The sequence below is a fragment of the Varanus komodoensis genome, unplaced genomic scaffold, assembly GCF_004798865.1.
Source record: "Varanus komodoensis strain SLA01 unplaced genomic scaffold, ASM479886v1 scaffold2, whole genome shotgun sequence".
NCBI lineage: Eukaryota > Metazoa > Chordata > Lepidosauria > Squamata > Varanidae > Varanus > Varanus komodoensis.
This window is the reverse complement of record NW_025335568.1, coordinates 11,375,918-11,403,849: the sequence shown is the minus strand read 5'-3', so window position 1 is coordinate 11,403,849 and position 27,932 is coordinate 11,375,918. Positions and strand designations below refer to the sequence as shown.

At 45.8% G+C, this 27,932-nt stretch overlaps 1 protein-coding gene across 1 annotated transcript; it reads left to right on the top strand.

The window, feature by feature from the left end:
* HPSE (heparanase) lies at nucleotides 1-27,810 on the top strand. The gene is made up of 12 exons (XM_044428487.1): nucleotides 1-197; nucleotides 7,267-7,412; nucleotides 10,261-10,395; nucleotides 12,469-12,642; nucleotides 13,426-13,606; nucleotides 14,202-14,249; nucleotides 17,392-17,485; nucleotides 18,620-18,726; nucleotides 21,042-21,156; nucleotides 23,581-23,699; nucleotides 24,739-24,882; nucleotides 26,664-27,810. Exons 1-12 carry the CDS (start codon nucleotides 1-3, stop codon nucleotides 26,821-26,823), a joined length of 1,620 nt encoding a protein of 539 aa, XP_044284422.1. The 3' UTR covers nucleotides 26,824-27,810.
* Nucleotides 27,811-27,932: the final 122 nt, after the last annotated feature.

Sequence of the window (27,932 nt, the reverse complement as noted above, 5' to 3'; positions counted from 1 at the left end):
ATGCTGCTGCCGGCGCTTCTCGTGGCGGCGCTGCTGCCGGCGCGCCCCCGTGCGGAGCAGCCTCCCGCGGCCGACGGGGCGGCGCTGAGCTTCCCGCCCCTGGCGGACCCGCCGGCGCGCGAGGTCAGCCCCTTCTTCCTCTCCGTCACCATCGATGCCAACCTGGCGACCAGTCCCCGGTTCATGGCCTTCCTGGGGTAGGTGCCGCTCGCTTGTATCTCCCGGCGTCGGGGGGGCCGCCGCGCCGGTGCCTTTAAGACGAGGCGGACGCTCAACCGGCAGAGCCTCCCCTCCGCCCCGTGCAACTCCAGCAATAAGCCGCACCATTCGAATGGCGACCTGCCGCGCCAGCTGGGAAAGGGGCAGAACCTCCCTCGGGGATGAGCGTGGAGGGGCAACAAGTTGCTGGCTTTGTCCTGCGTTTTTGACGGAGTACTTTAAACGTCGTTTTACTTCCTGCAGCTGAAAACTTTCCTCGTAGAAATGTGCTGTGCCCGTTTGCTCCATTTAAAGCAGTTCCAGTCTATTGTCGGCATTCGCGCAAAATTTGATTCCATTTAGGGCAGGTTGTGACATCTCAAAGGCAAAGTGCACTCTGCAGATGGTCAGAGAACATCGTACAGAAAGAAACATGATGCTCTGAAACTGGCCAGATGGGAAAGGGAAGGTCCCAGTTTTATTTTCTGGATTATATTAAGCCTGATCCGGCCACAATGGCCAAGAAAGTGTTGGCACTTTTTGGATAGTTTTCTGGTGATAAGATTGTATCACAACATTGTAGCCTGCTCTGCACCTCTGGTGTTGATTTACAAAATACATAAACCACGCTAGCTCTTCCCAGAATTCCTAACATTCATCAGTGATATTAAAAAAGAAAAAAAAAAAAACTCATGAGCTTGCACATTCTCCAAAGCCTGCAAAATCTATCCAGAAAGTATTGTGGAACTTTAAAAAGAAGGATGCTTTCCATGAACGTTGGTTGTTTTACCTTCATCTTTTCCTCTAAATATGCTTTCAGTGATGCCCACAAATGCCTCCTTAAAACTCGCCTTTCCCTTGGAACCTTTGAATTAATCCCGACTGTCTCCAAGGTGCATTCGGTGCTTCTGCATCAGCTCATCTCTTCTCTCTGCCTCTCCTCTCTTCCCTTTTGTCTTCCCCTCACTATCAAGTTTATACTGCAGGCTCCTTGCAGGCAAGAGACCTATCTTTTGTTTACTTATAACACTCCATAAAATACAATTTAGATGATTCCACCAATGATCACAGTAATCTTAAAATGATGGTTCTTTTTAATAAAGAGATCTGGATGAGAGAGTAGTGGGGATTTCCACTCTTCCAAGCACAGTTAAAGTAAGGCTAAAGAAAACTAAATTTATTTCCCTGCCTTCCCTGTCTACAAACAACAGGTCCAACAGACGATGCCCTCGCCCTTGCACTAGTTAGCAGGGTCTGCCTCTGGGACTGAAAAAGCCCAGGTGGGGGGAGATAACCCGCAGCACCCCTGGGAACCTGAACCTAATTGTGATTAGGGGCTGTGGCTCAGTGAGAGACCACCAGCTTTGCACACCTAACTGTCCTGGGTTCAGTCCTTAGCCTCCCTGAATTGGTCCAGAAGAATCCTGCAAAGGGATTGCTGCCAGTCCATGTCAGGGGTCTCCTTCAGGCTACAGCATGAACCTGTTAATTTTGTGTGAATTAAGATCATCTCATCTTTGGATAGCTATGTAAGGTCTCACTTTTGTGGGTGATTAATTATGTGGGGTATCTACAGTCCCCATTGAGGCAATCACCAAAATGCATGAGAAAGAGATGCTATTTCATTCATTAGCACGTTGTGAAAGCGTAGAAGGAAAAATACAGTGTTGCACTATAGTTCTCTCTGCAAAACCCAGTGGCAGACTAGGGGTGTTTTCTGATGGAGGGCTACCAGCGTTCGCGGTGAAAAGGTAGTGGAGTAGGAGGTTTGGAGGTCCAGGATTGGAGGGATAAGAAAATGACAAAGTGCAAAAAGCTGGAAACAGATGAGTGCTTCCGGATGAGGCTTTTATGGTGCAATTGCCCAGAATTTTATGGGCCCTCTTCCATCACCTTTCACACATAACCCTCCCGTGTTTTCCCACTGCTTCTTCTATCTTTTTCCTTAGCATAAGGAAAAACTATTATGGATAACAAGCAAGTGATTTTGAGTTTGCAGAAAACCCCCCTTTCTTTGAGCTACATATTTTTTTTTTTTTCAAAATGTTTTTCTTTTACCCCCCCCCCCCCCCCCCCGCTGTAGGATGACTGAGCAGGCATCCGCCAGATTAAGGGGACTGGCACTTCTACCCATCCGCCCAGCTAAGTATTTTGCTTCGCCATTTCCTGTGGTTGCCCCCTGGCGCTTTGGCTTGCCAGATAGGTCTCCCGGGAATCCCGCTTCCCATGCGGTCGGTCGAGTCAGCTGGCTGTACTTGCCAATACAGCCAGCCAGAACATCGCAACGGCAAGTGCATCCACATAGTGGTATTTCAGAAGAGGAACAAGAAGCAGATACTGCATGAGGAGGAGGATTCGGGATTCTTCGTGGCGTTTGCACTGGGCTCGTAGTGCGTTTGGCACGCACCTTCCATTTCAGGCCAAGCCGTGCTTTGGCACAGCGAGAGCCAGTGCGGTGCGGTGGACTGAGGCTCTGAAGATTTCGGCTCGAGCCTTCACTTGGCCATGTTGCTCACTGTGAGGGTTCGGGCCAGCCACAGACTCTCAGCCCAGCCTACCTCACAGGGCTGTTGTTGTGGGGATAAATTGAGAGGAAGGTGTAAACCTTCTTCAGTTTCCTGAAAGGAAAAAAAGGCAGAACGGTAATATAATAAATAATATGAGTCATGTTCTCTTGCCCCTCTTCTCTGTCCTGTTGTGAGCACTGTGTAATTAGAACCATCGGCTGTAATTGCCTTATAAAGTAGGACTGTAAAGCAGGGCTTGATCCTGACATGCAATCCTGAGTTGAAGGACATTTATTTATTTATTTAAAGCTTTTTTTATACCGTCCTATCATAAAAGTTCATTTCACATGCTAGCAAAGTGATGCTCAAAATCCTACAAGCTAGGCTTCAGCAGTATGTGGACCGAGAACTACCAGAAGTACAGGTAGGATTTCGAAGAGGGAGAGGAACTAGAGATCAAATTGCCGGCATACACTGTATCATGGAGAAAGCTAGGGAGTTCCAGAAAAACATCTACTTCTGCTTCATTGACTACGCTAAAGCCTTTGATTGTGTGGATCACAACAAATTGTGGCAAGTTCTTAAAGAGATGGGAGTACCTGACCATCTTATTTGTCTCTTGAGAAACCTATATGTGAGTCAAGAAGCAACAGTGAGAACTGGACATGGAACCACTGATTGGTTCAAAATTGAGAAAGCAGTTCGGCAAGGCTGTATACTGTCGCCCTGCCTATTTAACTTATATGCAGAGCACATCATGAAAAAGGCAGGGCTGGATGAATCACCAGTTGGAATTAAGATTGCTGGGAGAAATATCAACGGCCTCAGATATGCAGATGATACCACTCTCATGGCAAAAAGTGAAGAGGAAGTAAAGAGCCTCTTGATGCAGGTGAAGGAGGAGAGTGCAAAAGTTGGCTTGAAACTCAACATTAAGAAAACTAAGATCATGGCATCTGGTCCACTCACTTCCTGACAAATAGATGGGGAAGAAATGGAGGTAGTGACAGATTTTATTTTCCTGGGCTCCAAGATCACCGCAGACGGGGACTGCAACCAAGAAGTTAAAAGACGCTTGCTCCTGGGGAGGAAAGCTATAGCAAATCTAGACAGCATACTAAAAAGCAGAGACATCACCCTGCCAAAAAAAGTGCGTACAGTCAAGGCTATGGTTTTCCCAGTTGCAATGTATGGCTGTGAAAGCTGGACCATAAAGAAGGCTGAGCACCGAAGGATTGAGGCCTTTGAATTGTGGTGCTGGCGGAGACTCCTGCGAGTCCCTTGGACCGCAAGGCGATCAAACCGGTCAGTCCTAGAGGAGATCAACCCTGACTGCTCTTTAGAAGGCCAGATACTGAAGAAGAAACTCAAATACTTTGGCCACCTAATGAGAAGGAAGGACTCCCTGGAGAAGAGCCTGATGCTGGGAACAATTGGCAAAAGAAGAAGGGGACGGCAGAGGATGAGGTGGCTGGATGGAGTCACTGAAGCAGTTGGTGTGAGCTTGAGTGGACTCCAGGGGATGGTGGAGGACAGGAAGGTCTGGAGGAATGTTGTCCATGGGGTCGCGATGGGTCGGACACGACTTCGCGACTAACAACAACAATCACAAAAGTCTCAGGATGGTAATACAATGAAAAGCACAGCATCATAAATCCTCAGATAAAACCCAATTAAAACAACAATTAAGACTTAAAATGTTGGGAAAATAAAAAAGGTTTTGGCCTGGTTCCTAAAGGAATAAACTGTTGGTGCCGGGCACACCTCTCTGGCGAGCCCACTCCATAGCCAGGGTGCCACCACAGAGAAGGCCCTTCTCCAGGTAGCCATCTTATCTCCTTCAAGGAGGGCTCCTGAAGAAGGAAATTAGAAATCGTAAGTGGCTGGTTTGGCATTTCATTTGAACAAAGCCCTTTGACTCAGTTGAGATACCGCACCATGCCACAGTTAAGGAAGTAGCATCCACATTGATGAACCACAGTTTGCAGTCAGCCAGCAAAGCAGAACTGGAACCCTTGCTCCAAAGCGGGCTTGTGCTCTGAACTGGCAAACTAACTATGCCCAATGCTTGTCCTCAGAAGGCCACCGTACCTATTGAGTGGAATGCTGAGCTGACGCAAAATGCAAGTATGCAGTCTGTCTCTAAACCTCTATGCCTCTATGTTCAAAAACTCAAACCACGGTTTAAGCTATAAACTGTGGTTAATACAAACCATGTTTTGGTCTGATGTCTGAATGGAATCATTTTGGCTTGACTTTGCCAAAAGAAGGAGATTCTGAAAACAGACAAAGAGTTCTTCTGGAACCTTCTGATGACTGAATTTTGCTGGAAACAAGGGCATTGGTTAACTGGGTGGCATTTTAATAGCTTTAACCCTAAGCCAATAAAACAATGTAACATGGGCAATCCATCCCAGCCCTGGAATATCTTTGTTTGTCTCTAAATGCATACAGGGCCATCTTAGCCTGGGCCAAAAGGATGACAAAGTTGGTGCCAGGTGGACCTCAGTGAATCTCAGTGGTGAGATCGTTCCATAATTGGGGGCCACCACTGAGAAAGCCCTCCCTTGCTGACTTGCTTCAAACCTTCTTCAGAGCTGGCCCTTGGATGAAGGTGGCAGTGTAGATTGTAGAGTCTGGTAGATTGCTGCTGGGAGAGGTCTGCCATCAAGGATTATGGGCCCAACCTGTATACATTTCAATTATACTAAAATACATCTCTTGTCAACCTCCAGGTCCAGGTGCTAACTGTTCCTTCAAGGCACCTGCCTGCTTTCCCATCTCAGTATGGTTCCTTATCTTTAGGCCAGTCTTGGACTAAACAGTCCTCCAAATGCCGGAGGACTGGATGTAGGACACTTGGACACCCCTTCTTCACATACAGCAGACTGTAAGAAAAATATATTTGAAGGTATAATTCTGGTGGGGACCCTGCTTTGGATTAAATCCTCAGGGGAAGAGTTCTGTGCAATGTCTCATGTCAAGCTCAGCCAAAACCTGTAGAGGTACGTTGTTGGTAAAGAAGGCAACCGGAAAAGCCTATGCTGCAATTAGCCTGCACGTTGCACCATTTTATTTCTTAAACACACACATTATAAACCTGTTTGTCTCTGCCGTGTGTCAGCTGTGAAGAATCTAATGGGCTTTCAAGAGTAGCTGGCTTTACACAACCCACTTCCATGTGGCTTTTACGTTTTTGATGGTGCAAACTTCAGCACGCTTCGCTTTTTAAAATGACCTCCTTATTTGGAGTTAGAAATGTTTTGTGTAAACCCAGAAGGAACCCACGTCTCTCTTTGGAGCCCTTTGTCCGAACTCTTGCCCTGACCGCCAGAGTGGGCATGGCTTGCTTATTGCATATTAAAAGAAAAAGAGCAGGAAAACGAAAGGGAATCCTTGCAGCTCCACTGGGTTAGTGGAAGGAAATTCTCAGCCTGGATCTTTGGTTTCCAGTTACAGTAATGTTAACTCTACTTGCTTGATGAAATGCCCAGGACCAAAGTATGCAACGGCAACAAGAAGAATGTCGCAGGGGAGGTCTATGACTTGATTTTCAACCATATCATTCCTACTTTAAAGCAGCCACAGAGAGAAGGGATCTCTGGCTTTGACTGAAGCCCTGCTACTGCAGGAGGTACCCTTAACCTTTGCCCCTCCTTTAAACAGCACAGTAGAAAAGGAGCAAACAACGCTCCAATTAAAGCTTCTCTGTGGATTCTCCCTATTCTGCCCCAGGAATATGAATGAAGGAACCATAGAACTAGAGCAAACAACTGCTCTGTCCCCAACAGGTGCATCGATCCCCCTTTGGGTCTGTTCCAAAGATGAGGGGCCATGACTGACAAGGCCCTGCTATTGGTGCCTGTCAGTCTAACAACTCATCCTGGTGAGCTTGTAAGCCAGACTTCCAATGCTGACCTCAGAGCTCAGGAAGCCCCATATGGGTATGAACAGTCCCTCTGATCACCTGGTCCTAAACTGTTTAGGACAATAGTAAAATGAAGACCCCCTGAGGAATCTTGCACTGGTATGAGCCTTCCCAAGCTCTGAGGTTAGAGCTAGAAACCCTGTTAGAACAGCAGTAAAAGTTATTCTTTTGGCAGGCCCCAGCCTTATCAGTGGTAGCCCTGCCTCTCTGTAATGCTCTCTCCGTGGAAGTACATATGGCGTTTTTTCCTGCTGTTTTTTAAAAGAACCTTGAAACCATTTTTGTTCCAGTCTGCCTTGGATGTGCTTGGAAAACAATAACTAGCTTTTCTATTTTTAACACTGCTCTGTGGTTAATGCATTTACTGTGCTGAGAAGTTCTAGCTGCTGATGGTTGTAACTCTGAAATTGTTTTACAGCATTGCTGTGTTTTGAGGTTGCATATGGAAAAAGGCAATACAAAATGCTTATGTACATAAATAAATAAATGGAACTCACAGATTAAATAAATGGAACTCATAGATTATGCCATTTTGGGAATAGTGAGGATAAAAATGAATGAATTATAATTAATTCAAGTCAATTTCCTAGAAAGGTAGTTCTTTTCTTACATTTTTGGCATTCACACCCCCAGCTCTAAGAAACTGTCCACGTTAGCAAGAGGCTTATCCCCTGGTTATCTGAGATTTGGTGGCACCAAAACAGACTACTTCATCTTTGATCCTGAAAAGGAACCAACATGGGAGGAAAAGATTTTTCAGGATTTGCTAGCAAAACAAGGTAGGTTGAACCTGAAATTGCAAAACACACATACGCCTAGGTGCACTTCCCTAGAATTGAGTGTCAGACATGAACACTTCCCTAGAATTGAGTGGATCATGAACACTTATTTTTCCAAGAGAGATGAAATGGATATATTCTAAAGCAGAGACTCTGTGACACCTGCTTGAATTCCCTCTTTAAAATCTTGCTTCTCTTCAAAATGTCCTAATCAATGAGAGCAACAAGGATGAACCAAGGACTTGAACCAAAACCTTATGAAGAGAGATTGAAAGAACTGGGCATGTTTAACGCCAAGAAGAGAAGGCTGAGGGGTAGACAAGGTTAGTACTTGAGAGGCTGTCTCAAAGAGAAAGGCCAGGATCTCTTCTTGATTGTCCCAGAATGCAGGACATGGAATAACTGGCTCAAGTTACAGGAAGTCAGGTTCCAGCTAGATACCAGGAAAAGTTTCCTGACTGATACAGCAGTATAACAATGGAACACACCAGCTAGGGAGGTTGTGGGTCTCCCACACTGGAGGCATTCAAGATGCAGCTGGAAAGCCATCAGAGAGGGATGCTTGAACTGGGAGTCCTGCAGTGAGCAGCGGGTTGGACCTGATGGCCCTCTGGCCCCTTCCAACTTTGCTGTTCTATGATTCTATAATGCCCTACATTCATGGAACAACAAAACCATTTCTGCATCCACACACTTTTAAAATTTTCGCTTCCCGGTCTTTGATGTTCTGCTGCAGACTCTCCCGGGCACCAGTAGAGGAAAACCAGCCTCTGCCCTGCATCCTCAGTGAGTCGGCCTTCTGACCATCATTGTCACCTTCTGGCTCTCTTTCTTGTCCTTTCCATGCCTGGCAGGCAAAGAACCAGGAACAAGTTGCAGGGGCATCACATGCTCCTCTTCTTGCTCACCTTCTGGGTCAGAGAGAGAGGCAGGTGAGCAAGCAGATTGCACCAGCAAAGAGAAGAAGCAAGGATGGTGGCAGAGGGGGATTAATCGCCCCCTGCTAAGCTGCAGGCCTTGGCAAATGCCCCACCATGCCTTCCCTTGATACGAGCCCTGACCTTCCGGTCCCCCTGGTTCCTGGCATCTTCCTGTTGAGGCATTTTAGGAAGTTCTGGTCAGAGGAGTGGAGATGACTTTTCACAAGCAAACGTGAGTGGCAAGAAGACCTGCTCTCTAGAGAGTTGGCGGGCGGGGGGGCGGGGGATGCTGTTTTGGAATGCATTGGGATGCATTGATAGAAATATTACTTCCATATCTCAAGGAGTAATAGTTCCTCTATACTCAGTAGCCAGAACTCATCAGGAATACTGTGTCCAGTTCTGGGCACCAAGAGTTAAGAAAGATGCAGAAAAATTAGAAAGAATCCAAAGGAGGGCAACAAAAAGGATCTCAGGTTTGGAAACATTTCCCTATGAAGAGAGACTAGAAATCTAGGTACATTCAGCCTTGAGAAGAGAAGATGATAGCACTCTATAAGTACCGGAAAGGCTGTCACAAAGAGGAAGGACAAGATCTCTTTTCACTGATGCCAGAGTGCAGGACACGGAATTATCAATTCAAGTTGCAACAACCCAGATTCAGGCTGGACATCAGGAAAAACTTCCTCAGTGTCAGAACAATAGGACAGTGGAACCAGCTGCCTAGAGAGGTGGTGGGCTCTCCCACACTAGTGCAGGACACGGAATAATCAAGTCAAACTGTGTTGACCCAGATTCAGGCTAGATATCAGGAAAAGCTTCCTCACCATCAGAGCAATACAACAGTGGAGTCAGCTGCCTGGAGAGGTGGTGGGCTCTCCCATGCTAGAGACATTCAAGGTGAAACTGGACAGCCCTCTGAGTGGGATGGTGTGACTTGGTGTCCTGCAACAGCAGGGGTTGGACCCCAGGGCCTTCCTGGCCCCTTCCAGCTCTTCTGTTCCATAGCTCTATGAACAACAGATCGCCTAAAAGCAAACCCCCCTCTCCATGTGGAATGGTGTGACTGAATACTATTAATTTCCCCTACATTTAAGGGAAAAAAGAAGACTGTTCTAGAACTCCTGCTCAAGCTTCACAAAGAGAGTGTCAGCAGTCCTATTATACTAACTGTAAATGTCGGTTTTGTCCTGTTTGTCCCGGCACGAGAATTGCTGACAACTCTGCAGTCCTCACCTGGGGCTGCTCGGTTGATTCATTTGCAGGCTTATGTAGGCACTTTGCACATGATGAGCCAGTGTGGTGCAGTGGCGAAGAGCGCTGGACTGGCCTGGCCTCGGATGACCCGGGTTCGAGTCCCCACTCGGCCATGGAGCCCAGTGGGTGACTTTGGGCCAGTCACAGGCTCTCAGCCCAACCTACCTCACAGGGTTGTTGTGAGGATAAGATTGAGGGGAGGAAGGGAATGATGTCAGCGGCCTTGAGTTCCTTGAAAGGAAAAAAGGCAGGATAAAAATATAGCAAATAAACAAACAATAAAATAAGCCAAACCAATCAGTGTAAACACCAGGAAACCACTGAGTGATCCACAGTCAGGAGAAGGGAGTGTGGCTATTTGGGGAAACCTGGAGGGCTGACCGTGATGCTGAGGCCTGCACAGAAGTTCTCTACTCTTGCCCTTCCTCAACCTCTCATCGCCCCCACGGACAGACTGGCTTGTGATCATGGGAGCTGTAGTCCAGCACATCCAGAGGATGTCAGCTTGAAAGAGCCTCCAACGGCACAAAGGACAGTCCTGAGCAACGCAGCTGCATTTCACTACAAAGACCTTTAATTGGTCACGGTAACCCTGCCGCCTTCAAAGCATCCCTGAAATGTTGCCCTCCCTTTGGCCCCACTCTCCCCCCGCCCCTTCTTTCACGCTACAGATTCTGCAAACATCTGTGAATTTGCGTTTACTCCTTTGGATGTCCTGCAGCACTTGCAGTTCCTATGGCCCTACCAGGAGAGGCTCATTCTTTGGGAGGAGAACAAGCCGATTCACAAAAACTACACCATTACACGTAAGACATTTGTTATTGCTATTCTCAAATCAGATGGTCTGTCTTTGGCTGCTGCCTGGAATCTTTGGACTCGACTTGTTCCAGAACAGCGGTGATAGGTGACCAGTGGTCCTCCCATCATGCAGTATAACCCCAGTCCAAAGGGGGGGCCATTATGCACAGCCACTGTGTCATTCCCAAACCTGCAGTGGGCCCTCCAGGCATGACCCACCATGGTGGGAGTTGCTGCTTGCCCGTCTTTTCCAGGAAATACCGTGAGGGGTTGCCACTCTCCCACTTACTTGCTTGACAGGCAGTGCTTGTGCTGGAGTCACAAGGAGAGGATGATGGGACTGAGAGGTGAGGATGGAGTCTGTCGACTTTGCAGCACTGAGTGCCTGTTGGAGCCCACACACCTCTCCTAGGCACATACATTGCTGTAGCAACCGGCCTTGGTTTGCCTGGACTGCAACTATTCCATGGCATCAAGAAAAGAGAAGAAACCTATTCAGACCTTCTGGTTCCTGCCATATTAACCCCATTCCTGGAGCATCCCAGAGTATCTTAGGATGTGGGTAGGAACCTTCAAGCAATGTTTTGCTAGGATGCTCTAGGAGCGAGGCTTCTCCAGAGGAAACTTAGAACCTGTTCCTTGGAACGCATTTTCTCTCCTCCACTACCGCCATGCCACCGATCCCAGTTTTCCCAGTGGCAGCAAAGTGTTGCCTTGGGGGCTGCTGGACAAGGCATGTGGAGCTGCCCATGGTTCATCTGTTTGGAACACTTGATGTACAAAGGGTACTTTCGCCCATGCCTGTCCTGTCCTTTACGTGGGGACAAAAAAGTGAAAGAGCTCTTTGTGTGTCCAGTGCATTGCTGGGTGGGTTGTTCTGCAAAAAACTCACGGTGCTCCCAAAGATGCCTGGGTTCATCATGGGTTGTTCCCCTCCTCCTTCCCCGCAGCCCTCCCATGGGTATTGCAAGGGCCAGCAAAGCAGGCCAGACTTCTGCCTTCCTCCCACCACAACTGGATGAAAACTGCAGGTGATTTTACTCCTTCTGAAGGATCTTGCCTGCCAAGTTTCAAAGGAATAGGTTCTGGGGTTTCCAAAACAGGCTGTCCTGCTTTCCCTACATTCTTTATGGGAAACTGTTATGAAAAGGGCATGCTGCATAGATGTGACCCTACTTGAGAAACCTGTGGAAGGAGAGTGCAGCCATTTCTGCAGTTTATGGGGCAGGGGAAGGGTGGTTCATTTCCTCTTGCCCTGCCTGCTTTTTTGTGTAAAAATGGCATATAGGTTTTCTAGCTAGAGGGATCCCTAACTAGAACACTTGAACTAATTCAAAATGATAGGTGCCGGGGCTAGAAATTTGCAGATTAACACATTTGTGAAGCAGCTCTGGTTCTGTAGCACAGTAACAATGAGCACTTAAACCTCTTGGCCTTTTTGAGATATTGTCTGAGTTTTCACAAAGCAGTAACAAACAAATCCTGGCTTCTTAAATCACAGCACAAATGCTTTGTATGCTGATGCAGGCAGCCGATTTGCTCCCATCTTGCTTCTCCCACTTGCAAACCAGGGAGGCAGAGACAATTTATCATGATGTCTGAACCCAGGATGCTGGATTATTGGATTTTTAAAAGTCAGGATTCATAAGCAAACAACAAACCCAGTTTTAAAGCTGGCTTATGATCCTGGTATGTTTGGGAGCAGTAAACCATCGCTCTTGGTTCAGACATCACACTAAGCTGTTCTGCTTTGCTTGTTTACCTGTTCATGCAAGCAGAAGTGATAGGTTGTATTCAGGAAGGCACTACTAATTTGCATTGTGGTTTAATAAGCCTGGATTCCTGGCTTATTACATGCAAAAGTGGCCACCATTAAGAAATGTCTGTTCACCAGATTCTTGTACTTCCCGTTTTGCCTGTTTGCATGATATCAGTGCAAGACAAGCCTGCATGTTATCTGGCTTGTGGATTTTGGATGAGTTAAGTTAGCTTACATGATTGTGGAATAGGGGGAATAGTTTTCTAGCAGGTCAGTCCTGCCATAATACAAAATCTTGTTCTTATTTCCACCCTGTTCACAGGAAGCACACTGGATATTTTATACCACTTTGCCCACTGTGCTAATTTCCACCTGATCTTTGGACTCAACGCCTTGCTGCGAAAAGGAAATGGCCAATGGGACAGCTCAAATGCTCAGTTACTTTTGAATTATACTGACTCCCAGAATTACTTCATGTCCTGGGAACTTGGAAATGGTATGTGCTGAATGGGGGCATTTATTTATTTAATGTTTTTATATGCTGTCCCCTTGCTACACAGCCTCGGGACGGCTTACAGAAAGGCTCCCATGTGGAAGTGTGCAAATGCATACTTGGCTGGGGTAGGAAAGGACTGAGGAGAGCTGATCCTCTTTTTTTAAATTGCATGTCAATGCTGAAGATTCATGTCACATGCCAAAGCTACCAGGGTTTATGTACAGCCTGTCTTCTTTGTGATTTGATGTCACAAGGGCAAGGTTTCAGGGGATGGCTAGTCATTCTACACATAACTAGAAGCAGAAGCTGCTGCCTCATATTGAGTTGGAGTCTTGGTCTATCTAACCCAATATTGCAGGCACTGACTGGCAGCGGTCGCTCTAGAGGATTTCAGGCAGAGATAGAGGTGGATTCAATCTGCTGTTTGGGACTGCAGAAGCCACAACAATCAGGCTTCATAATGTACGATGTGAAACCCTTATCAAAATATTAAAAAATAAAATCCAAGATTTTCCTTTCCCCAGCCACCAAACCCTGATTTCCGTTTTTATAAGACAGCCTGACAAAAAATTAGGCAATGTACTTTTCTGAGCAATGCTTCGATGAAAATCTTGGCCTAGATAATGGAGTTCCACATGTTTTTCATTTGATCTAATAGCCATTTTGATATTTAACATTGTGTACTTGTAGTTAATTATTACCACTGTGCAAATTTTGAATAAATCACAAGTTACAATGCCTTGGGAGCCATCTAAGTATGTTTACTTAATCTGTTTTCTTTAGAACCCAACAGCTTCAGGCATAAGTCAGGCATCTTTGTCAATGGCTCCCAGTTAGGCCAGGATTTCTTGCACCTCCGTCGCCTTCTGGACAATTACACTCGCTACAGGAATTCCAAACTCGTTGGCCCCGACATAGGCCAGCCTCGGAAGAAACAGAAGCACATTCCACTGATGCTGAGGAGGTAAAAGGAAAATGTTTGCTTTTGTTGGCTTGATAAACCAACAAACAGAGACTTTGTTCCAGTGCAGATTTTACACTTAACCATAGTTACGAGTAGCTCTAATCATGGTTCGTTCCTTTAACCCTGGTTAAGATCCTGGTTTAGTTTGCCAGACCGTATAAGGCAGCCTTCTGCAACCTGGTACCCTGCAGACATTCTTCAATTCCCATCAGCTGCAGCCAACATGGCCAGTAGTCAGAAATATTGATTGTAGTCTAAAATATCTGGCAGTCACCTGGTTGTAAAAGGCTGACAGAAATAGATAGCAGGAAATGGATGTGCTTCCAGGCAAGGGTTTCATGGTACCATTTCCCTTAATTTTACAGGGGATCTGGACAATGACATCTTTCACTTGTAATTATCCATTTTCCCGCCATGTTCTGCTTTCACTTCTTCCATCTCTTTTCTTACCACAGAAAATATTTGCATAATTTGCAGGAAATCAGCAAAATTTCCTAATTCCCAGCAGTTTAGGAACAGCAAAGCATTTTCCCCTGTTTTAGGCTACTGAAATAATTAAAGTCATGGAACCACCTTTGCTATTGTTGTTCTGCAGCTTTCTGAAATCAGGAGGGAAAGCAATTGATTCCGTCACATGGCATCAGTAAGTATCAAGTTCGTGTCCAGCAACTTAATTATTTAAGCATGAAAACATGCGTAGTACGTAAAAACATCACGTGTGTCGCTCTGAGGGTCTCTAGCATTCTGACTGCAGCATCCGTAGACAACCAGGTGCCAATGGAGACTTCCAAACAAGGTCCAAAGGTGTTGGCCATCCTCTGTGGTTTCCTCCCAGCATCTGGGACTCAAGGACACCCTGCCTGGCCCACGGTGCTTCCATGAATTACAAAGTGCTGGAAGCATCCTCCATTCTCCTAAGTCAGTAGCCATCACTCCTGTTGGAACACACATCATTTTCGTGGTGAGTCCATAGCACCTTTTGGTCACACGCAACATCTTCTCTTCTGGGTCAAGTGCAGGCTGAAGAAACCATTTTCTCTTAGTTCTCACAAAGCCCGAGACTTCTTGGCACCAAACTTGAAATGTTGGTATGCTTGTTCATGGTGCACCAGCACTCCAGCCCTCAATTCCCACTGTCCTCTGGCCTGATGACAGAATAGGGGATTTGGCGGCAGCTGCCAAAGGCGCAGAAACCTAGTGCCCCCTGCCCTGCACCAGGCTGTTGGTCAGAGACCACCTGCCATTTCAATTCCTTAGAGCCCTCTGGAGTGGCCAGACCTGGCATCCGCCTCCAGCCCCCTCGTACAACTACCAGGACCATACAAGACCCATTGATTCAGACACCTATCCCGAACGCCTCATACTAGGAGCCTGGGATGTATAACCTCGCATTGTAAAAAATCCCATAATGCCATGGGGAGCCAGTCATGCACGGCAAGGAAGGATGACAAAAGAGGGCAGTGTCATGCATAACATTCGCTTGTGCTGATTGCTATGCCCAGGTGCACATTCAGAAATTATCAATATCTATTATCCAACAATTATCATTATTATTACATCTCACCAAAGTGTGGAAGACCCCGAACAGGTGAGCTGGGCTCCTTCCCGCTCAGTCTGCTGCCCAGGTGCTCACTGAGGTTGGGCAACGGCTCTTGGGTTATTCATAGTCAAACTTGAAGTGGACCTTCATATAAAAGACACATTCAAAGAGAGGATGGCTCTGTAAAGAAGGACATCTGAGCACCTTGTCATTCACTTAGTGCATCACTGAGTCTTCGAAGCAATAGCTCATAGCCAAGGGATCCTTGGCAAAATAATTCCTCATCCTGGGAGTGCTGGAAAGATTAAAGAGCAGTTCCAACCTCCGTCCAGAGCTCCATCCAGGAATCTTGGAACCCATCTCCATAGGAGGGAGGGCAGTTGGCCAAGGGCCCCTTTAACCTGGGACCTGGTCTGGGTTCTTGGGTGAGAGTTTGGTTTAGGGGCTGCAGGAAGCTGTACAGTCGCACTTGTGCTGCACAATCCAATGGCAGCCTGCAACAACGAGGCCTCACAGGGCTCTTCCAGTGAATGGGACTGCGACACGCAATTAAGTGCACCGTTGCAAGAATGGGCACTCGCATGCAATTTGTATGGCGGTGCTGGCAAAACTCCCCCAAATTGGTACTTCATGGTCCTCCTCTGTCCAATGATCTACTCATAGCTTTAAAGAATATTGCTTATTTTTTTTTCCTTTGTGTTCAAGACGCATTCCCAGAACACCGATATAAACTACCTGAAGCCTTGTACAAAGCTGTTCAAGGTATCCCCTCCTCAACATAGTCTGCTCCTTTTAAAAAAAGTAAGGTTTATGTTATTTTGTTTAAAGAAATAATAGAGCCAAGCCAAACCAAACCTAAGCATAAATCCAAAAGCCAGAAAGGTCAACAGACATTTCTAAACTTAAACAAAACATTGCTATTTTCACAGAATTTGCCATCACACATAAATTGCACAGGAATTAAGTCCTTCCCAAAAGGTCTGTACTAGTCTAAGAAATGCTGTACCAAAGTATTACTGTTTACCTAATATATAAACCAAAACCATTTGTCAATCGATGAATGTGGTTCTGTATGTCCATTAGAAACTTGCGCTTGTTCAGTTAGGGCAAATTACAGGGTTGTTCCCAGTGGATCAATGAACAAATGTGAGAAGAATGTTGCTTGTCAGTTGATGAGTCATTTTGTATTTTTGTATTTAATGGTAATTTATTATGTTCTATTGTATTTCAATGTAGTTTATTGTGTTGTAAGCCGCCCCGAGGTTTTGGCAAGGGGCGGCATAGAAATGTTATAATAATAATAATAATAATAATAATAATAATAATAATAATAATAATAATTTCTAAACAAGGTACCACCCCACACACACACACAGCTACATGGCCTGCCCTCCCACCTCTCATGACCAAGTCCTTGCAAGGCAAATTTCTGTGATGTTTGTTAAGGCAAGGATAACTTCAGGTTCAGAATTAAATGTAATAATTCTGCTTCTTATAATTCTGAACCATTAGGCCTTACATTTAAAATCAGTTTGATTTTCTTCAACTTTTTTACAGCTATGTTCCACATAATAAGTTAGGGCATAATCTGATGCATGTTTAGACAGAGAAAAACATTTGGACTCCCAGCATTCTCCACCCAGCTGTGCTACCTGGAGAATGCTGGGAGCTGTAGGACTTTTGTCTGTCTAAACATGCAAAGGCCTGCATCCTTAATGACCCAGTACGTTGCAATTTGCTGTGGAGTATAGACATTTGGTGGTGTAGTGGAGCCAGGGCTCACAGGAATGAGGCAATGGGACTTTTGCAATAGCAGGGACATCTGCCACCCCTTCAAATTTCCCAGTTCCCTTTAGATTTTCCCAGCAAAACATATTGTTCTCTGTTCAAATGCAAATCATATCGGGGAAGTTCAGTCTTGAATGGGCAACTCAGACTTTACAAAACAATTACACCTGCTCCTGGTAGAAATGAAATTGCTAAAGCTAGTGAGTTGATATAGATCAAAGTTTCTGCTGCCTGGACTTCCAGGTGCCTGGCATTTTGGACTCTCCCTGGGGGTCTAGGAGCCCAAAATTGACCACTACACCACTCTAAGCACCTGATGAATTAAATAAAAGACAGCCACAATTTTTCTTCCACTTGAACTACAGAGAAACATATAAAGAAAGGTGAAAAGAAAAACAGTTGTGGCATGAATTAAAATTACAGGTTACAGGCTTTCTACCTACACTTGTTTTGGCAGTTACTATTTAGATGGACGAAATGCTAGCAGGAAAGATTTCCTGAATCCGGATGTGCTGGACACCTTCATCACACTTGCAAAAGAAGAGCTCCAGGTAATGGGGGGATGGGTGGGTAGGGTGTAGAACAGTGCATAGAACAATCTTCCCCAAATGTTCACTCCAGATATTTTAGACTACAGCTCCTATAGTACCTGTCCACTGGCCATACAATTTAGAGCTGATGGGAACTGAAATCCAAAACATCTGGAGGGCAAGAAGTTGGAGAAGGCTATCCTAAAAGGTTTTCTGTCAGGTTATTTCAAGGAGAACTTGAAATTCATACAGACTAGTCTATATATCATCTGAAAGCCAGTGTGATGTAGTAGTTAAGAGTGCTGGACTGGGACTTCAGAGATCTTGGTTCTAATTTCCACTCAGCTATGAAATTCATAGTTTGGGCCAGTCACAGATTCTCAGCCTAAACTTCGTCACACGGTTATTGCTGTGAGGATAAATGGAGAGGAGACACTTGCCAGCCCCCCTGGGTTCCTTGCAAGAGGAAGGAACACAGGGTATAAATGTACTGCTACTATTATTATTAATCGTCATACATTACTCCACACTGGACACTCTACATTTGTACCATCGTGAAGAGCAATCCCACTGGCAAGTATCAGAGACAGAACCTTCTTCTCTGCCATACAGAATTCCCTTTCCAACAATATGTGGAGCTGGCCCTTGCAACTGCAGTGTTTGAAAAGCCTTTGGAAACCCAGTTGCAAATGGCTTTCAATATATGTACTTTATTGGCCGTTCATGTTGCTGCTTCACTGAGGTTTTATTGTGTGGCTAGGGAAGTGAGAACTTTTGAAAATACTAACTCCATTATAACTTAAGATATGGATGATTTTTGCATTTTAAAGTTTTATTATACATCATATGGCCATATGGTTTTTCCATTTTACCCTTGTATCATGTTCCCTGGCTTATGATTAGCTTGGAGATGGTGATGATGTTGCAGAAGATGCCTCTCACGCGTGCCCTGGGTGCACGAGCCCCAGAGCAGCCCCCTTGCGCGGCTACCACATAGCAAACGCGGTGTACATAGGCCCTTGGCACCTCCGCAGTCTCTCTGTCCAACCCCATCTGAAGTTCCCGAGGTGCCAGGGTTCATCTCCCAGGCCCGACTCCGCACACTGATTCGCCTCTTCTCTCTTCTCTTTGCTTCAATTTTGCAACTTCCTCTAGATTGTGGATGACACCGTACCGGGGAAGAAAGTGTGGCTGGGAGAAACAAGCTCAGCCTATTCGGGTGGCGTGCCTCACGTATCCAATTCGTATCTTGCTGGTTTTCTGTAAGTATTGCAAAATTAAGTCAGTGTATAACTCATAAAGAGATCAAACCAGTCAAGCTTAAAGGAAGTCCGCCTGACTACTGTTTAGAAGGCCAGATACTGAGGATGAAACTCAAATACTTTGGTCACCTAATGAGAAGGAAGGACTCACCAGAGAAGAGCCTAATGCTGGGAACAATAGATGGCAAAAGGAGAAGGGGACGGCAGAGGATGAGGTGGCTGGATGGAGTCACTGAGGCAGTTGGTGTGAGCTTGAGTGGACTCCGGGGGATGGTGGAGGACAGGAAGGCCTGGAGGAATGTTGTCCATGGGGTCGCGATGTGTTAGGCATGACTTTGCAACTAAACAAACAAATTGCTCATATATGTTTTAAGTCTAATGGGGGAGGTGAGTCCTGAAGGCTAGGGAATGTTCTATGGGAAAAAAAGAGTCTTCTCTGCATTTATGCATGCTTAAATGGAGCTATGGAGCTGCCAGGTGAGTGCCAATGACAGCCACCCCAAAGGGCCCAGGAGGCATTTGGGGCAGAGGGTACTGGCTCCCTGCCACCATTGCCAGGAGCCATTTTGGGCTCGCTGTGGTTGCTTTTTCACCCCCCCTCCCCCGAGGATTGTGGAAACTGGCTGTCAAGCAGCTTTCACAACCCCTGCTATGAGCAGTCCCTACAAAATGCCCCAGTGGCGTGTTGGAGCGACTCCCTGTGTGCCAAGAATACTTCTATTCATTTTTTTTAACGCAGGTGTATAAATGCACTCTTTTGCACTAGTGTACCTGTGGGCATTAGAAGCCATGGCTGGGCTACCAAGCAGGGGTGGAGGCTGCTGCTGTGAAATGGACATTTCCCAGAAGAGGGTTCAAATACATCCCCCTTCCTGCGTTTTCAGCCTGCAAGAAGCCGCGGGTCCCTTTAAAAAGTGCTGTTTGAGTGGGCACTGTCCCCCGAACCCTAGTTCCACTCAACCCCCCTCCCCTTTTTTAAATGTACTCAGACTTTTGACGGATAGCTGGCACAGCAATCAAAATTCCTTTGCTCATGGAAAAAGGGCTGAGGTGCACTTCTGTGCAGTCATGAGCGCCTAGAGCAGGGGCCCGCGGCTCCGGAGCCGCACGTGGCTCTTGAATCCCTGTGCTGCGGCTCCGTCGCCCAAAATACACCTCACAGCCTCCGATCTGTGACTGAGGCCCCGAGTTACAAAATACAGGTGATGATGAGGCATCCACTCAGAAAGGCTGCGCTAGCAGGTTAAGTAAATTGCGACATTTCGGGGAAAGACTGGAACAAGCTTCCTGCTGGCTTTCACGTTACAGGAAACCTGCTGAAAAGATTCTCTTTGTCCCAATGTAATCTCCTTCCTCTGCATGTTAAAAGCTGTGCTTGGACCTGTCACAGTTCACAGCACTTGACTGTTTATCTGCTAATCAGTCACTAACCACTCCTATATCTCCAGCAGGCTAGGGACCTGCACTGATTTACTGAGCTCCCCCCCCCCCCCCCGGTAGGCCAACCATGGATAAATCGAAGAAAAGTTTCTGAAGAAAACCAAACGTTTAATGGTATGTGGGTAGATTCATTTGCTTTTACTGCTGACGAACTTATGGGGTTTGCTGTTTAATGCATGCAGCCCTTTAGCACTGACTTTGACTCTTCAGGAAGCTGTTCTCCTATTCAAAATATATGAAAGGAGTCCTACTGGTTTATAATGTAATATTAAAAATAACAGTTTTTAGTGACTGAACAAGACAAATCATAATGAAGATATACATAGCATTAAGGTAAAAAATGATATATGCAGTGTTATCTTCATTTTAGATGTCAAAAGGGTTTTGCGGCTCCCGGTGTTTTCTTTTGCGTGGGAAATGGGTCCAAATGGCTCTTTGAGTGTTTACGGTTGCCGATCCCTGGCCTGGAGCCTCAAAACAAAGTGCAAAACATGCAGCTATGTGGAAGCTAAAGGGGGTGTGGGGGCAAGGGAGTGCAAGTCCCCACAAGCAGCCCCTTTGCAGAAAAGATTGCTTGCACCTTTGACTTCTTGATCCTGCCAAGAAATGAGAAGGCTGCTCTTCAAGGTGCTCTCTGCTCCTCTCAGTTACAGTTCTTGGGGAGCATTGTTACAACATTGGCAGTGAACAACCGGGAATTAACTTTTCTCTATGGAAAGCACATAAGGTGTAAAATGCATGGTATTTGTCACAGCTCTCATTTCTGTCACATGCCTAGGAGAAAATATCACATTGCTTTGGCCAAGAGGTATTTCTTTCCCCCATACGATAATTCTCTCAGACAGGCTGTGTTTCTCTCCTGTTTTATTTGGCAGGTGGCTGGACAAACTGGGACTGTCAGCCCAGCTGGGCATCGATGTGGTGATGAGGCAGGTTTTACTGGGAGCAGGAAGCTACCATCTGGTGGATTCCAACATCGATCCTCTGCCAGTATGTATGCAAGGTCATTTCCCCATCTGCCGTTTGTCCATTTAGCCCCGATATGTTGGACTACAGTTCCCATCAGCCTCAGCTAACATGACTAAGGGGCAGGCATTTGGGAAGTTGTAGTCCAAAGCATCTGGAGGATATCTGGATGCCTGTCTTCTGTTCTTGGAGTCTCCAACATGGTGACTGGGGATACTTTTTTAGGTGACAAAACAACCTTTCTGCCCCTCCGTATTTTATTTTATTTTATTTTATTTTATTTTATTTTATTTTATTTTATTTTATTTTATTTTATTCATTGACTGGGAGACTCACATATTGCAAAGTGAAATGGCAGCCTCCAGCACCATTTCCAAAGTTGCCTACGGTCTCACGTCTCTCAGTTTCAGAAGTGTGTCTTCTGTGAATTGTGAGTTAGCACAACGAAACGTGGGTTCAGAAGGGTGGTTTTACCTTTTGGAGCTCAGGGTCCACCTCAGCCGTTTTGTGAAAGGACAGCCCGACCAGCCATCCCACTGCCCTGTAGCAGCCATTTTGTGAGAGGGCCCATGACATTCTTTCAACAGTCCAAATGTGCTCAATGGCCAAAAGCGATTGGAGCTCCCTGCACTACTCTGCCTGGAAAGGCTTCTTCAGGCTCCCTGGCAGGTCTTTTGCATTACATGTTGCCTTCACTGGGGAAGCCAGCGGTTAAACCAGGCTCTCTGCATGCACAGTTTGTGTCCAGCTCTGAACTGTGCCTTCCACCCTTCACCTGCCCTTCTTTGAAAAGAAACTGAAAAACAAAGCCCATCCATTCTTTACTCAGTTGCACCACAAAAGCTGCACCATGTGCCTTGCATTAGCTAGATGATATCGTTCATCCTTGTCAAAATCCATAAAACTGTGGTTATGAGTCAAAAGAATGACTTCAGTGCAGAACTTATCGATTACTTGATGCTTGCAAAGTCATAACTGCTAAGCCTTATAGGGAAAGCAAGCAAAGAAAGAACTGGAATGGAAGAAGTTAGAAAGCTTTGCTGCGGGGGGGGGGGGGGGGGGTGAATTAGTGAGCGGGGCTTCCCACACTTCAGCAGGAACCCAGTGGCAAAGCAGCTTGGCACTTCCCTTCAGTCATAGCAAGCTGCTTGTCCAGCTGCCTTTTAGCTCTTGCCCCGAGGAGGAGCAGGAGGAGAAATAGTTTTCATACTGTTAAATGGTATTTTAATTATTTTAGCATCAAGTAATGGCTCTAAGGAGTCTTTAGTTGTTTTATTGCTTGAATTGATTGTTTTTCAAAAAATTTATAAATGGTCATGAAGTTTTTAACTAAAGATGGCATAGAAAAACTTTATAAACAAACAAAGAAACAAATAAAGGTGAGGAAGGGTGCATGCAGAAACGCTCATTTCTGATTCTCTAAAACAAATGGCAGTTCTCCACATTCTTTAATTGTAATGTATGCCCTTGGCAACAAGATATTAATCTCAAGGTTCTTCTAAAAACAACCACAAACTACATCCTGTAAGCCCGAGGTCTGTCCTCTGTTTAACGAGAACAGAAGGAAGCTGGCTTTTGTGCTTTTCCTGAGCATCTGTCCACAGAATAACTCTTTCTGTGGGTTATATATCAAGCTATTATTTAAGGACTGTCATCCAGTTCACAAGTCACTAAAACTGTGGTTTGTTACACTGACGGTGTTGGTTCTCACTCTCTGTTTTGCTCCTGCCGCTGACAGGAAGAGCAACAAGTCAGACTTGTATCTCAAGAGCAAATTACTGGGCTGCATCCTCCCTCCCTGAACAACCCACAATCCTGCGTTTGGATGTCACCAGTGCTCTTTTTGTCATAGAATGCACCGGAACAGAGTTCCAGCACCTTTTTTCGACAGATTTTCCAAGTTTTAAACTTTTGAAAATTTGATGTTGGTCCACATGGATTCGAATCGCCCTGTTGAGCGTAGCAGGTTGGCGGCAAAATCATTAAGACGGTGCATGCGGGCTGCTTGTGTGTTGAATCTGAGGCATGCGTACTTCATCCGCGCTGGGTGTGGTGGCGCTGCTCAGTTTGTGACTGGTCGTGTGGTCGCGCGCTGAGTGCTTACTGCGGGCAGCAACCGTTATGTTTCGTTCCACAACTGACGTGTGTGGGTGTGTGTACAGTGATTGACTAAGTGTGAAAGGTAAATAATGTCATGAGTTCCAGCACCTTTTTTCTTACAAAAAAAGCACTGGATGTCACAACAAGGAACCCAGGGACAGAGTGTTCTTAGGTTGCTTAGATCCGCAAATGTAGGCTACACCCTGAACAAACTCTGGATAGCTGTGACGTCAACACTGGGCCAATCGTTTATCAAGTATGTCGCATCCTTTCTTAAGATGGGGGTGCTGGTTTTTTTGTTTGTTTCACCATGCATTAAAACTGGGGCTTTTTTTTAATGCAATGCAGGATTATTGGCTCTCTCTGGTGTACAAGAAACTGGTGGGCACCAAAGTCCTACAAGTTAACATTACAGGTGAAGACCCAAGGAAGTTGCGAGTGTATCTGCATTGTACAAATGAGCACCAGTAAGTGCAAAGTCTAATAGGCTCTGAAGACATCAGGAAACTCAGGTGGTCCAGTCTGGAAATTTTACCCATGCCAAACGCTGCTAGGATTCTTCCAGCTAGCTGAGGCTTTATCCTGTAATCACACCACCCCATTCCCAAAACTGTACAGGAGGTCCAGATGTTGAATGTAGAAGCTTCCTTGTCTTCCCTCTGTACCTTCTATTTTCTTATCCCCAAAAAACTGTTAAGGAGGGAAAGATGGAAGAGTTGCGCAATGTCCTTTGCTTGGTAGAACACTTCTCCTGGAGTAGCACCTGAGGAGCATTGGCTCGTCTCAAGCCTTACACACATCAGAGGTGGAGAAAAGATGGCAAGAAGACACAGGAGGAACACAGCCACAACCCTGCCTTCTGCTTCTGCTTTTGCTTCTGCTCACATTTATCGATGCTGTTATGACACTGTATCTAAGAACCTGTCTCTCTCTCACTAGCAAGGAATTTGAGGTGGCTGGCAAGGTTCTCCTCCTCTCCGTTTTGTCCTCATAACAAACCTGTGGGGGAGTTTAGGCTGAGAGCCAGTGACTGGCCCATTGGGCTCCATGCCCAAGTGGGGACTCAAATCCAGAACTCCTGAGTCCCAGTCCTGCCCTCTTAACTGCTGTACTACATTGGCTATTCTATCATAGGGATGCTTGATCTGGTGCCTACTGTATGCATTGGACTACAACTCCATTCATCCCTGACCATTGCCTATGCTGGATAGGGATGGTGGGCGTTGTAATCTGGAGGCTAGCAGGTTGGAGAAGGCTGGCTGAGATGACAGAAGTTATCCAGAAAACTCTAGTGAATTTAGAGTCAAGTTTGACCTTCTCTCAAGTTTGGCCTGGACTGCAGCTCCATCAAGCTCAATGAAAACTGATCCAGTTCTTGGCTACGTACGCCAGCCCTGGCTTCCATTATACAGGATAAATTTCCCCAAGTTTCAATATAAAATACCTGCAGTATCGTTTGATTCTTATATATGATTGTCTTTATGAGCGGCATGTTTTCCCTTCCAGCCCAAAGTACAGAGATGGGGACCTCACCTTATTTGCCTTAAACCTCTGCAACAGCACAAAACATTTGCACTTGCCCCTTTCTTTATCCAAGAAGCAGGTGGATGAGTATCTCTTGCTCCCTCATGGAAATAACATACTTTCCAGGTAAGTGGTCCCGCTTGCCCTGTTATTCTAAACAGCACTTGCATGCATCTTTACAAGTAGGAAATTTTCGGAGGAGACTTTTCCTCTTTCTAAACTTGTTAAGGATCTAATTTAGAGATTACCAGAGCAGACTAATGTACCAGATTACAACTGTCCTTGTTCAGATGGGGGCATAGCTGAGCCACCTGTCAAAGTCAGTAGAAGACTGTCTATCCATCCATCCATCTATCTATCTCATTTTTATACCACCCAATAGCCACATGGCTCTCTGGGTGGTTTACAAAGTTAAAAATGTATAAACAAAGAAACAGAAAACACAATGAAACAAAGCAGCAGGTCACTACAGCAGCTACAACAACAACAAACAACTACTCAAGTTGGCAACAGGCACAGCAGCAATAGCTAATTAAAACAATTTTAAGACTAAAAGGTTAACTATTAAAATAGCTGGAGAATAAAAAGGGTTTCACTAGGCACCAAATCATGGGATGCAGGTGGCGCAGTGGTTTAAACCGCTGTGCTGCTGGGCTGGTTGATTGAAAGGTCGCTGGTTCAAATCCGCTCAACGGGGTGAGTTCCAGTTGCTCCATCCCAGCTCCTGCCAACCTTGCAGTTCGAAAGTGTGAAAATGCAAGTAGATAAAGAGGTACCACTACGGTGAGAAGGTAACAGCGTAACAGCGTTCTGTGCATTTTGGTGTTTAGTCATGCCAGCCACACGACCACGGAAACTGTCTGCAGACAAACACTGACTCCCTTGGCTAGGAAACGGAGATGAGCAGCGCCCCCTAGAGTCAGGCATGACTGGACTTAACATCAAGGGGAAACCGTTACCTTTACCTTAGGCACCAAAAAGAAAGAGTAGGTGCCAGGCATAACTCTTTGGGGAGCTTGTTCCAGAGATGGGGCACCACAACCAAAAAGGCCCTTCCCCTGGTCATCGCCCCGCTTACTTCCTCAGGAGGGGGCTCCCTGAGAAGGGTAGGTACATAACCTTTGTAAGCTGTCCTGAGGCAGTTTTCGCAAAGGATGGGATAAAAACATTTTAAACAAACAAAAAATCACAGAGGATAAGACAGACCCCTCAGGAACCTGATGCTGGAGAATCCACAGGATTGCGAAATACTTCTCAAGCCACCCCCTCTGGGGCTGGCCATCCAAGCAGGAACAGAGCCACGGCAAGGCAGCACTCCACGACTCTGCTCAGGCAGTTGTCCCAGAAGGATCCCACGGGTGATGGAACCAAAAGCCACTGAGAAAGCCAGGAGGCTCCACAGGGCTGCACCCGTCTCTCTCCCAACACCGGTCATCACTGGAACTGCTCCCAGGCAAATGTATATAGGATTGCGGTTGTAGTGTCCTTCCATAGGAAAGAAAATACATACCAGTGAGGAGGTAAAGGGTGAAAGGTGCACTCTGTAATCAATCATATATTTATTCCTGTTACTTAGTTTGCTCTCCTGCGATTCCATGTCCTGCATTTCACAGTCACTGTTTTATTGTCCTGTAGTATTAATGTCTGCTGCTTTATGTTCCCCATGACCAGCCTATGGTCTGCATTTGAGAAATGCTGGTTTTTAAAAACAGCGATACAACCCTGTTCAAGCGTATCTCATGATGCATTGCTCTATGGCGCTCTTCTCCAGTTTAGCGATGGGAAATGTTTTGGGCCTCCTGACAGTAGCCCATCAGATCCGGAGGGTGTCAGGTGGAAGGTGCGGTTCTACGATTCCCAATTTTTCATGCCAGATTTTGTGTCTCAAATGTCTTTTCCTCCTGTAGGTCTGTTCAGCTGAATGGTCACGTTCTCAAGATGCTGGACGATGAAACGCTGCCACCTCTTCAGGGGAGGCCTCTTCGTCCAGGAAGCAGGCTTGGGCTCCCAGCTTTCTCATATGGATTTTATGTCATACAAAATGCCAAATCGAGGGCGTGCCTGTAGTAAATCCATGCACTTCTCCACTATTGGCCTGAAAGTCAGAATCTTAGCAGGCACTGAGTCTTTCACATGCTCCAGCAACAAAGCAAGTCAGAAGCAAAGGGCCTTTCATTTACTCAGCATATTTTGTTCTGTTTTTTGAAAATTTATTCCAACTCTCTCTAGCCTGAAAGAATTACTTTAGCACTGTGTTTCACCCGTGGCTGTCCCAAAAACAAAAATACTGCTGCAGGAAGGATTCTGGTTAGCGGTACAATGAAGATGAAGTTAGGAAGCATCTGAGCCAATAAATGGGGCATTAGTTGATTATGAAAATACTAAGGAAAAATAAGCAGGCACTTGAGTCCATATTTAGAGATATCAGCGCAAAATGATCTAAGGGACAACAAATGTCCGTGCAAATTTCAGACACTACCGCAGAGCAGGAAATAAGAACTAATGATGGAAGCAGATGCTTTGTACTTCCTTTTACAGGAGGACGGTAATGTTTTGAGCTGCAGTCTAAGTCCCAGCTGCTCTAGTTTGCATGGCCAACGGAGGGGCTGTACTGGTTGTAACCTAAGCATCCAAAGGGTCACAATGCATCCCTGTTTCACAGGCCTGTTGGGAGGCCTGAGTTCAACTAGTCTCAGGTGTTCTTGCATTTTAAGGGACTCAGGTTCAGTCTCAGGTATCTCTGCAGAGGGCTGAGAAACAGCATGTTGCTGCCTGTTAATATAGATGAGTCTTCCCCAACCTGGTACTTGCCAGATGTGTTGGGACTGCAAATCCCATCATTCCCTCCCAGCATGGGCTGTACGGGTAATACTGGACTAGGTCTGGATAATACTTTGCCTAGGCACCTTCTAGTGTTCCTTATATTTTGGTACAAAACCTGCCCAAATGCAATCTTTGAAAACCTCGTTTTATTATGCTTTCATGCAGTTTTGTATGTTTTGTTATATGCATATTTTGAAATAAAGGAATTCACATGATTTTTGCTCTTGCAAATGTTCAGCATTTTATGTATTTATTTACTATATGATTCCGTAACTGAAATTCTCTGGGTGGTTTACAGTGATTCATAAAATACAATAAAGTACAGTGTAAAAGGCAAATGCAATTTAAAAAAT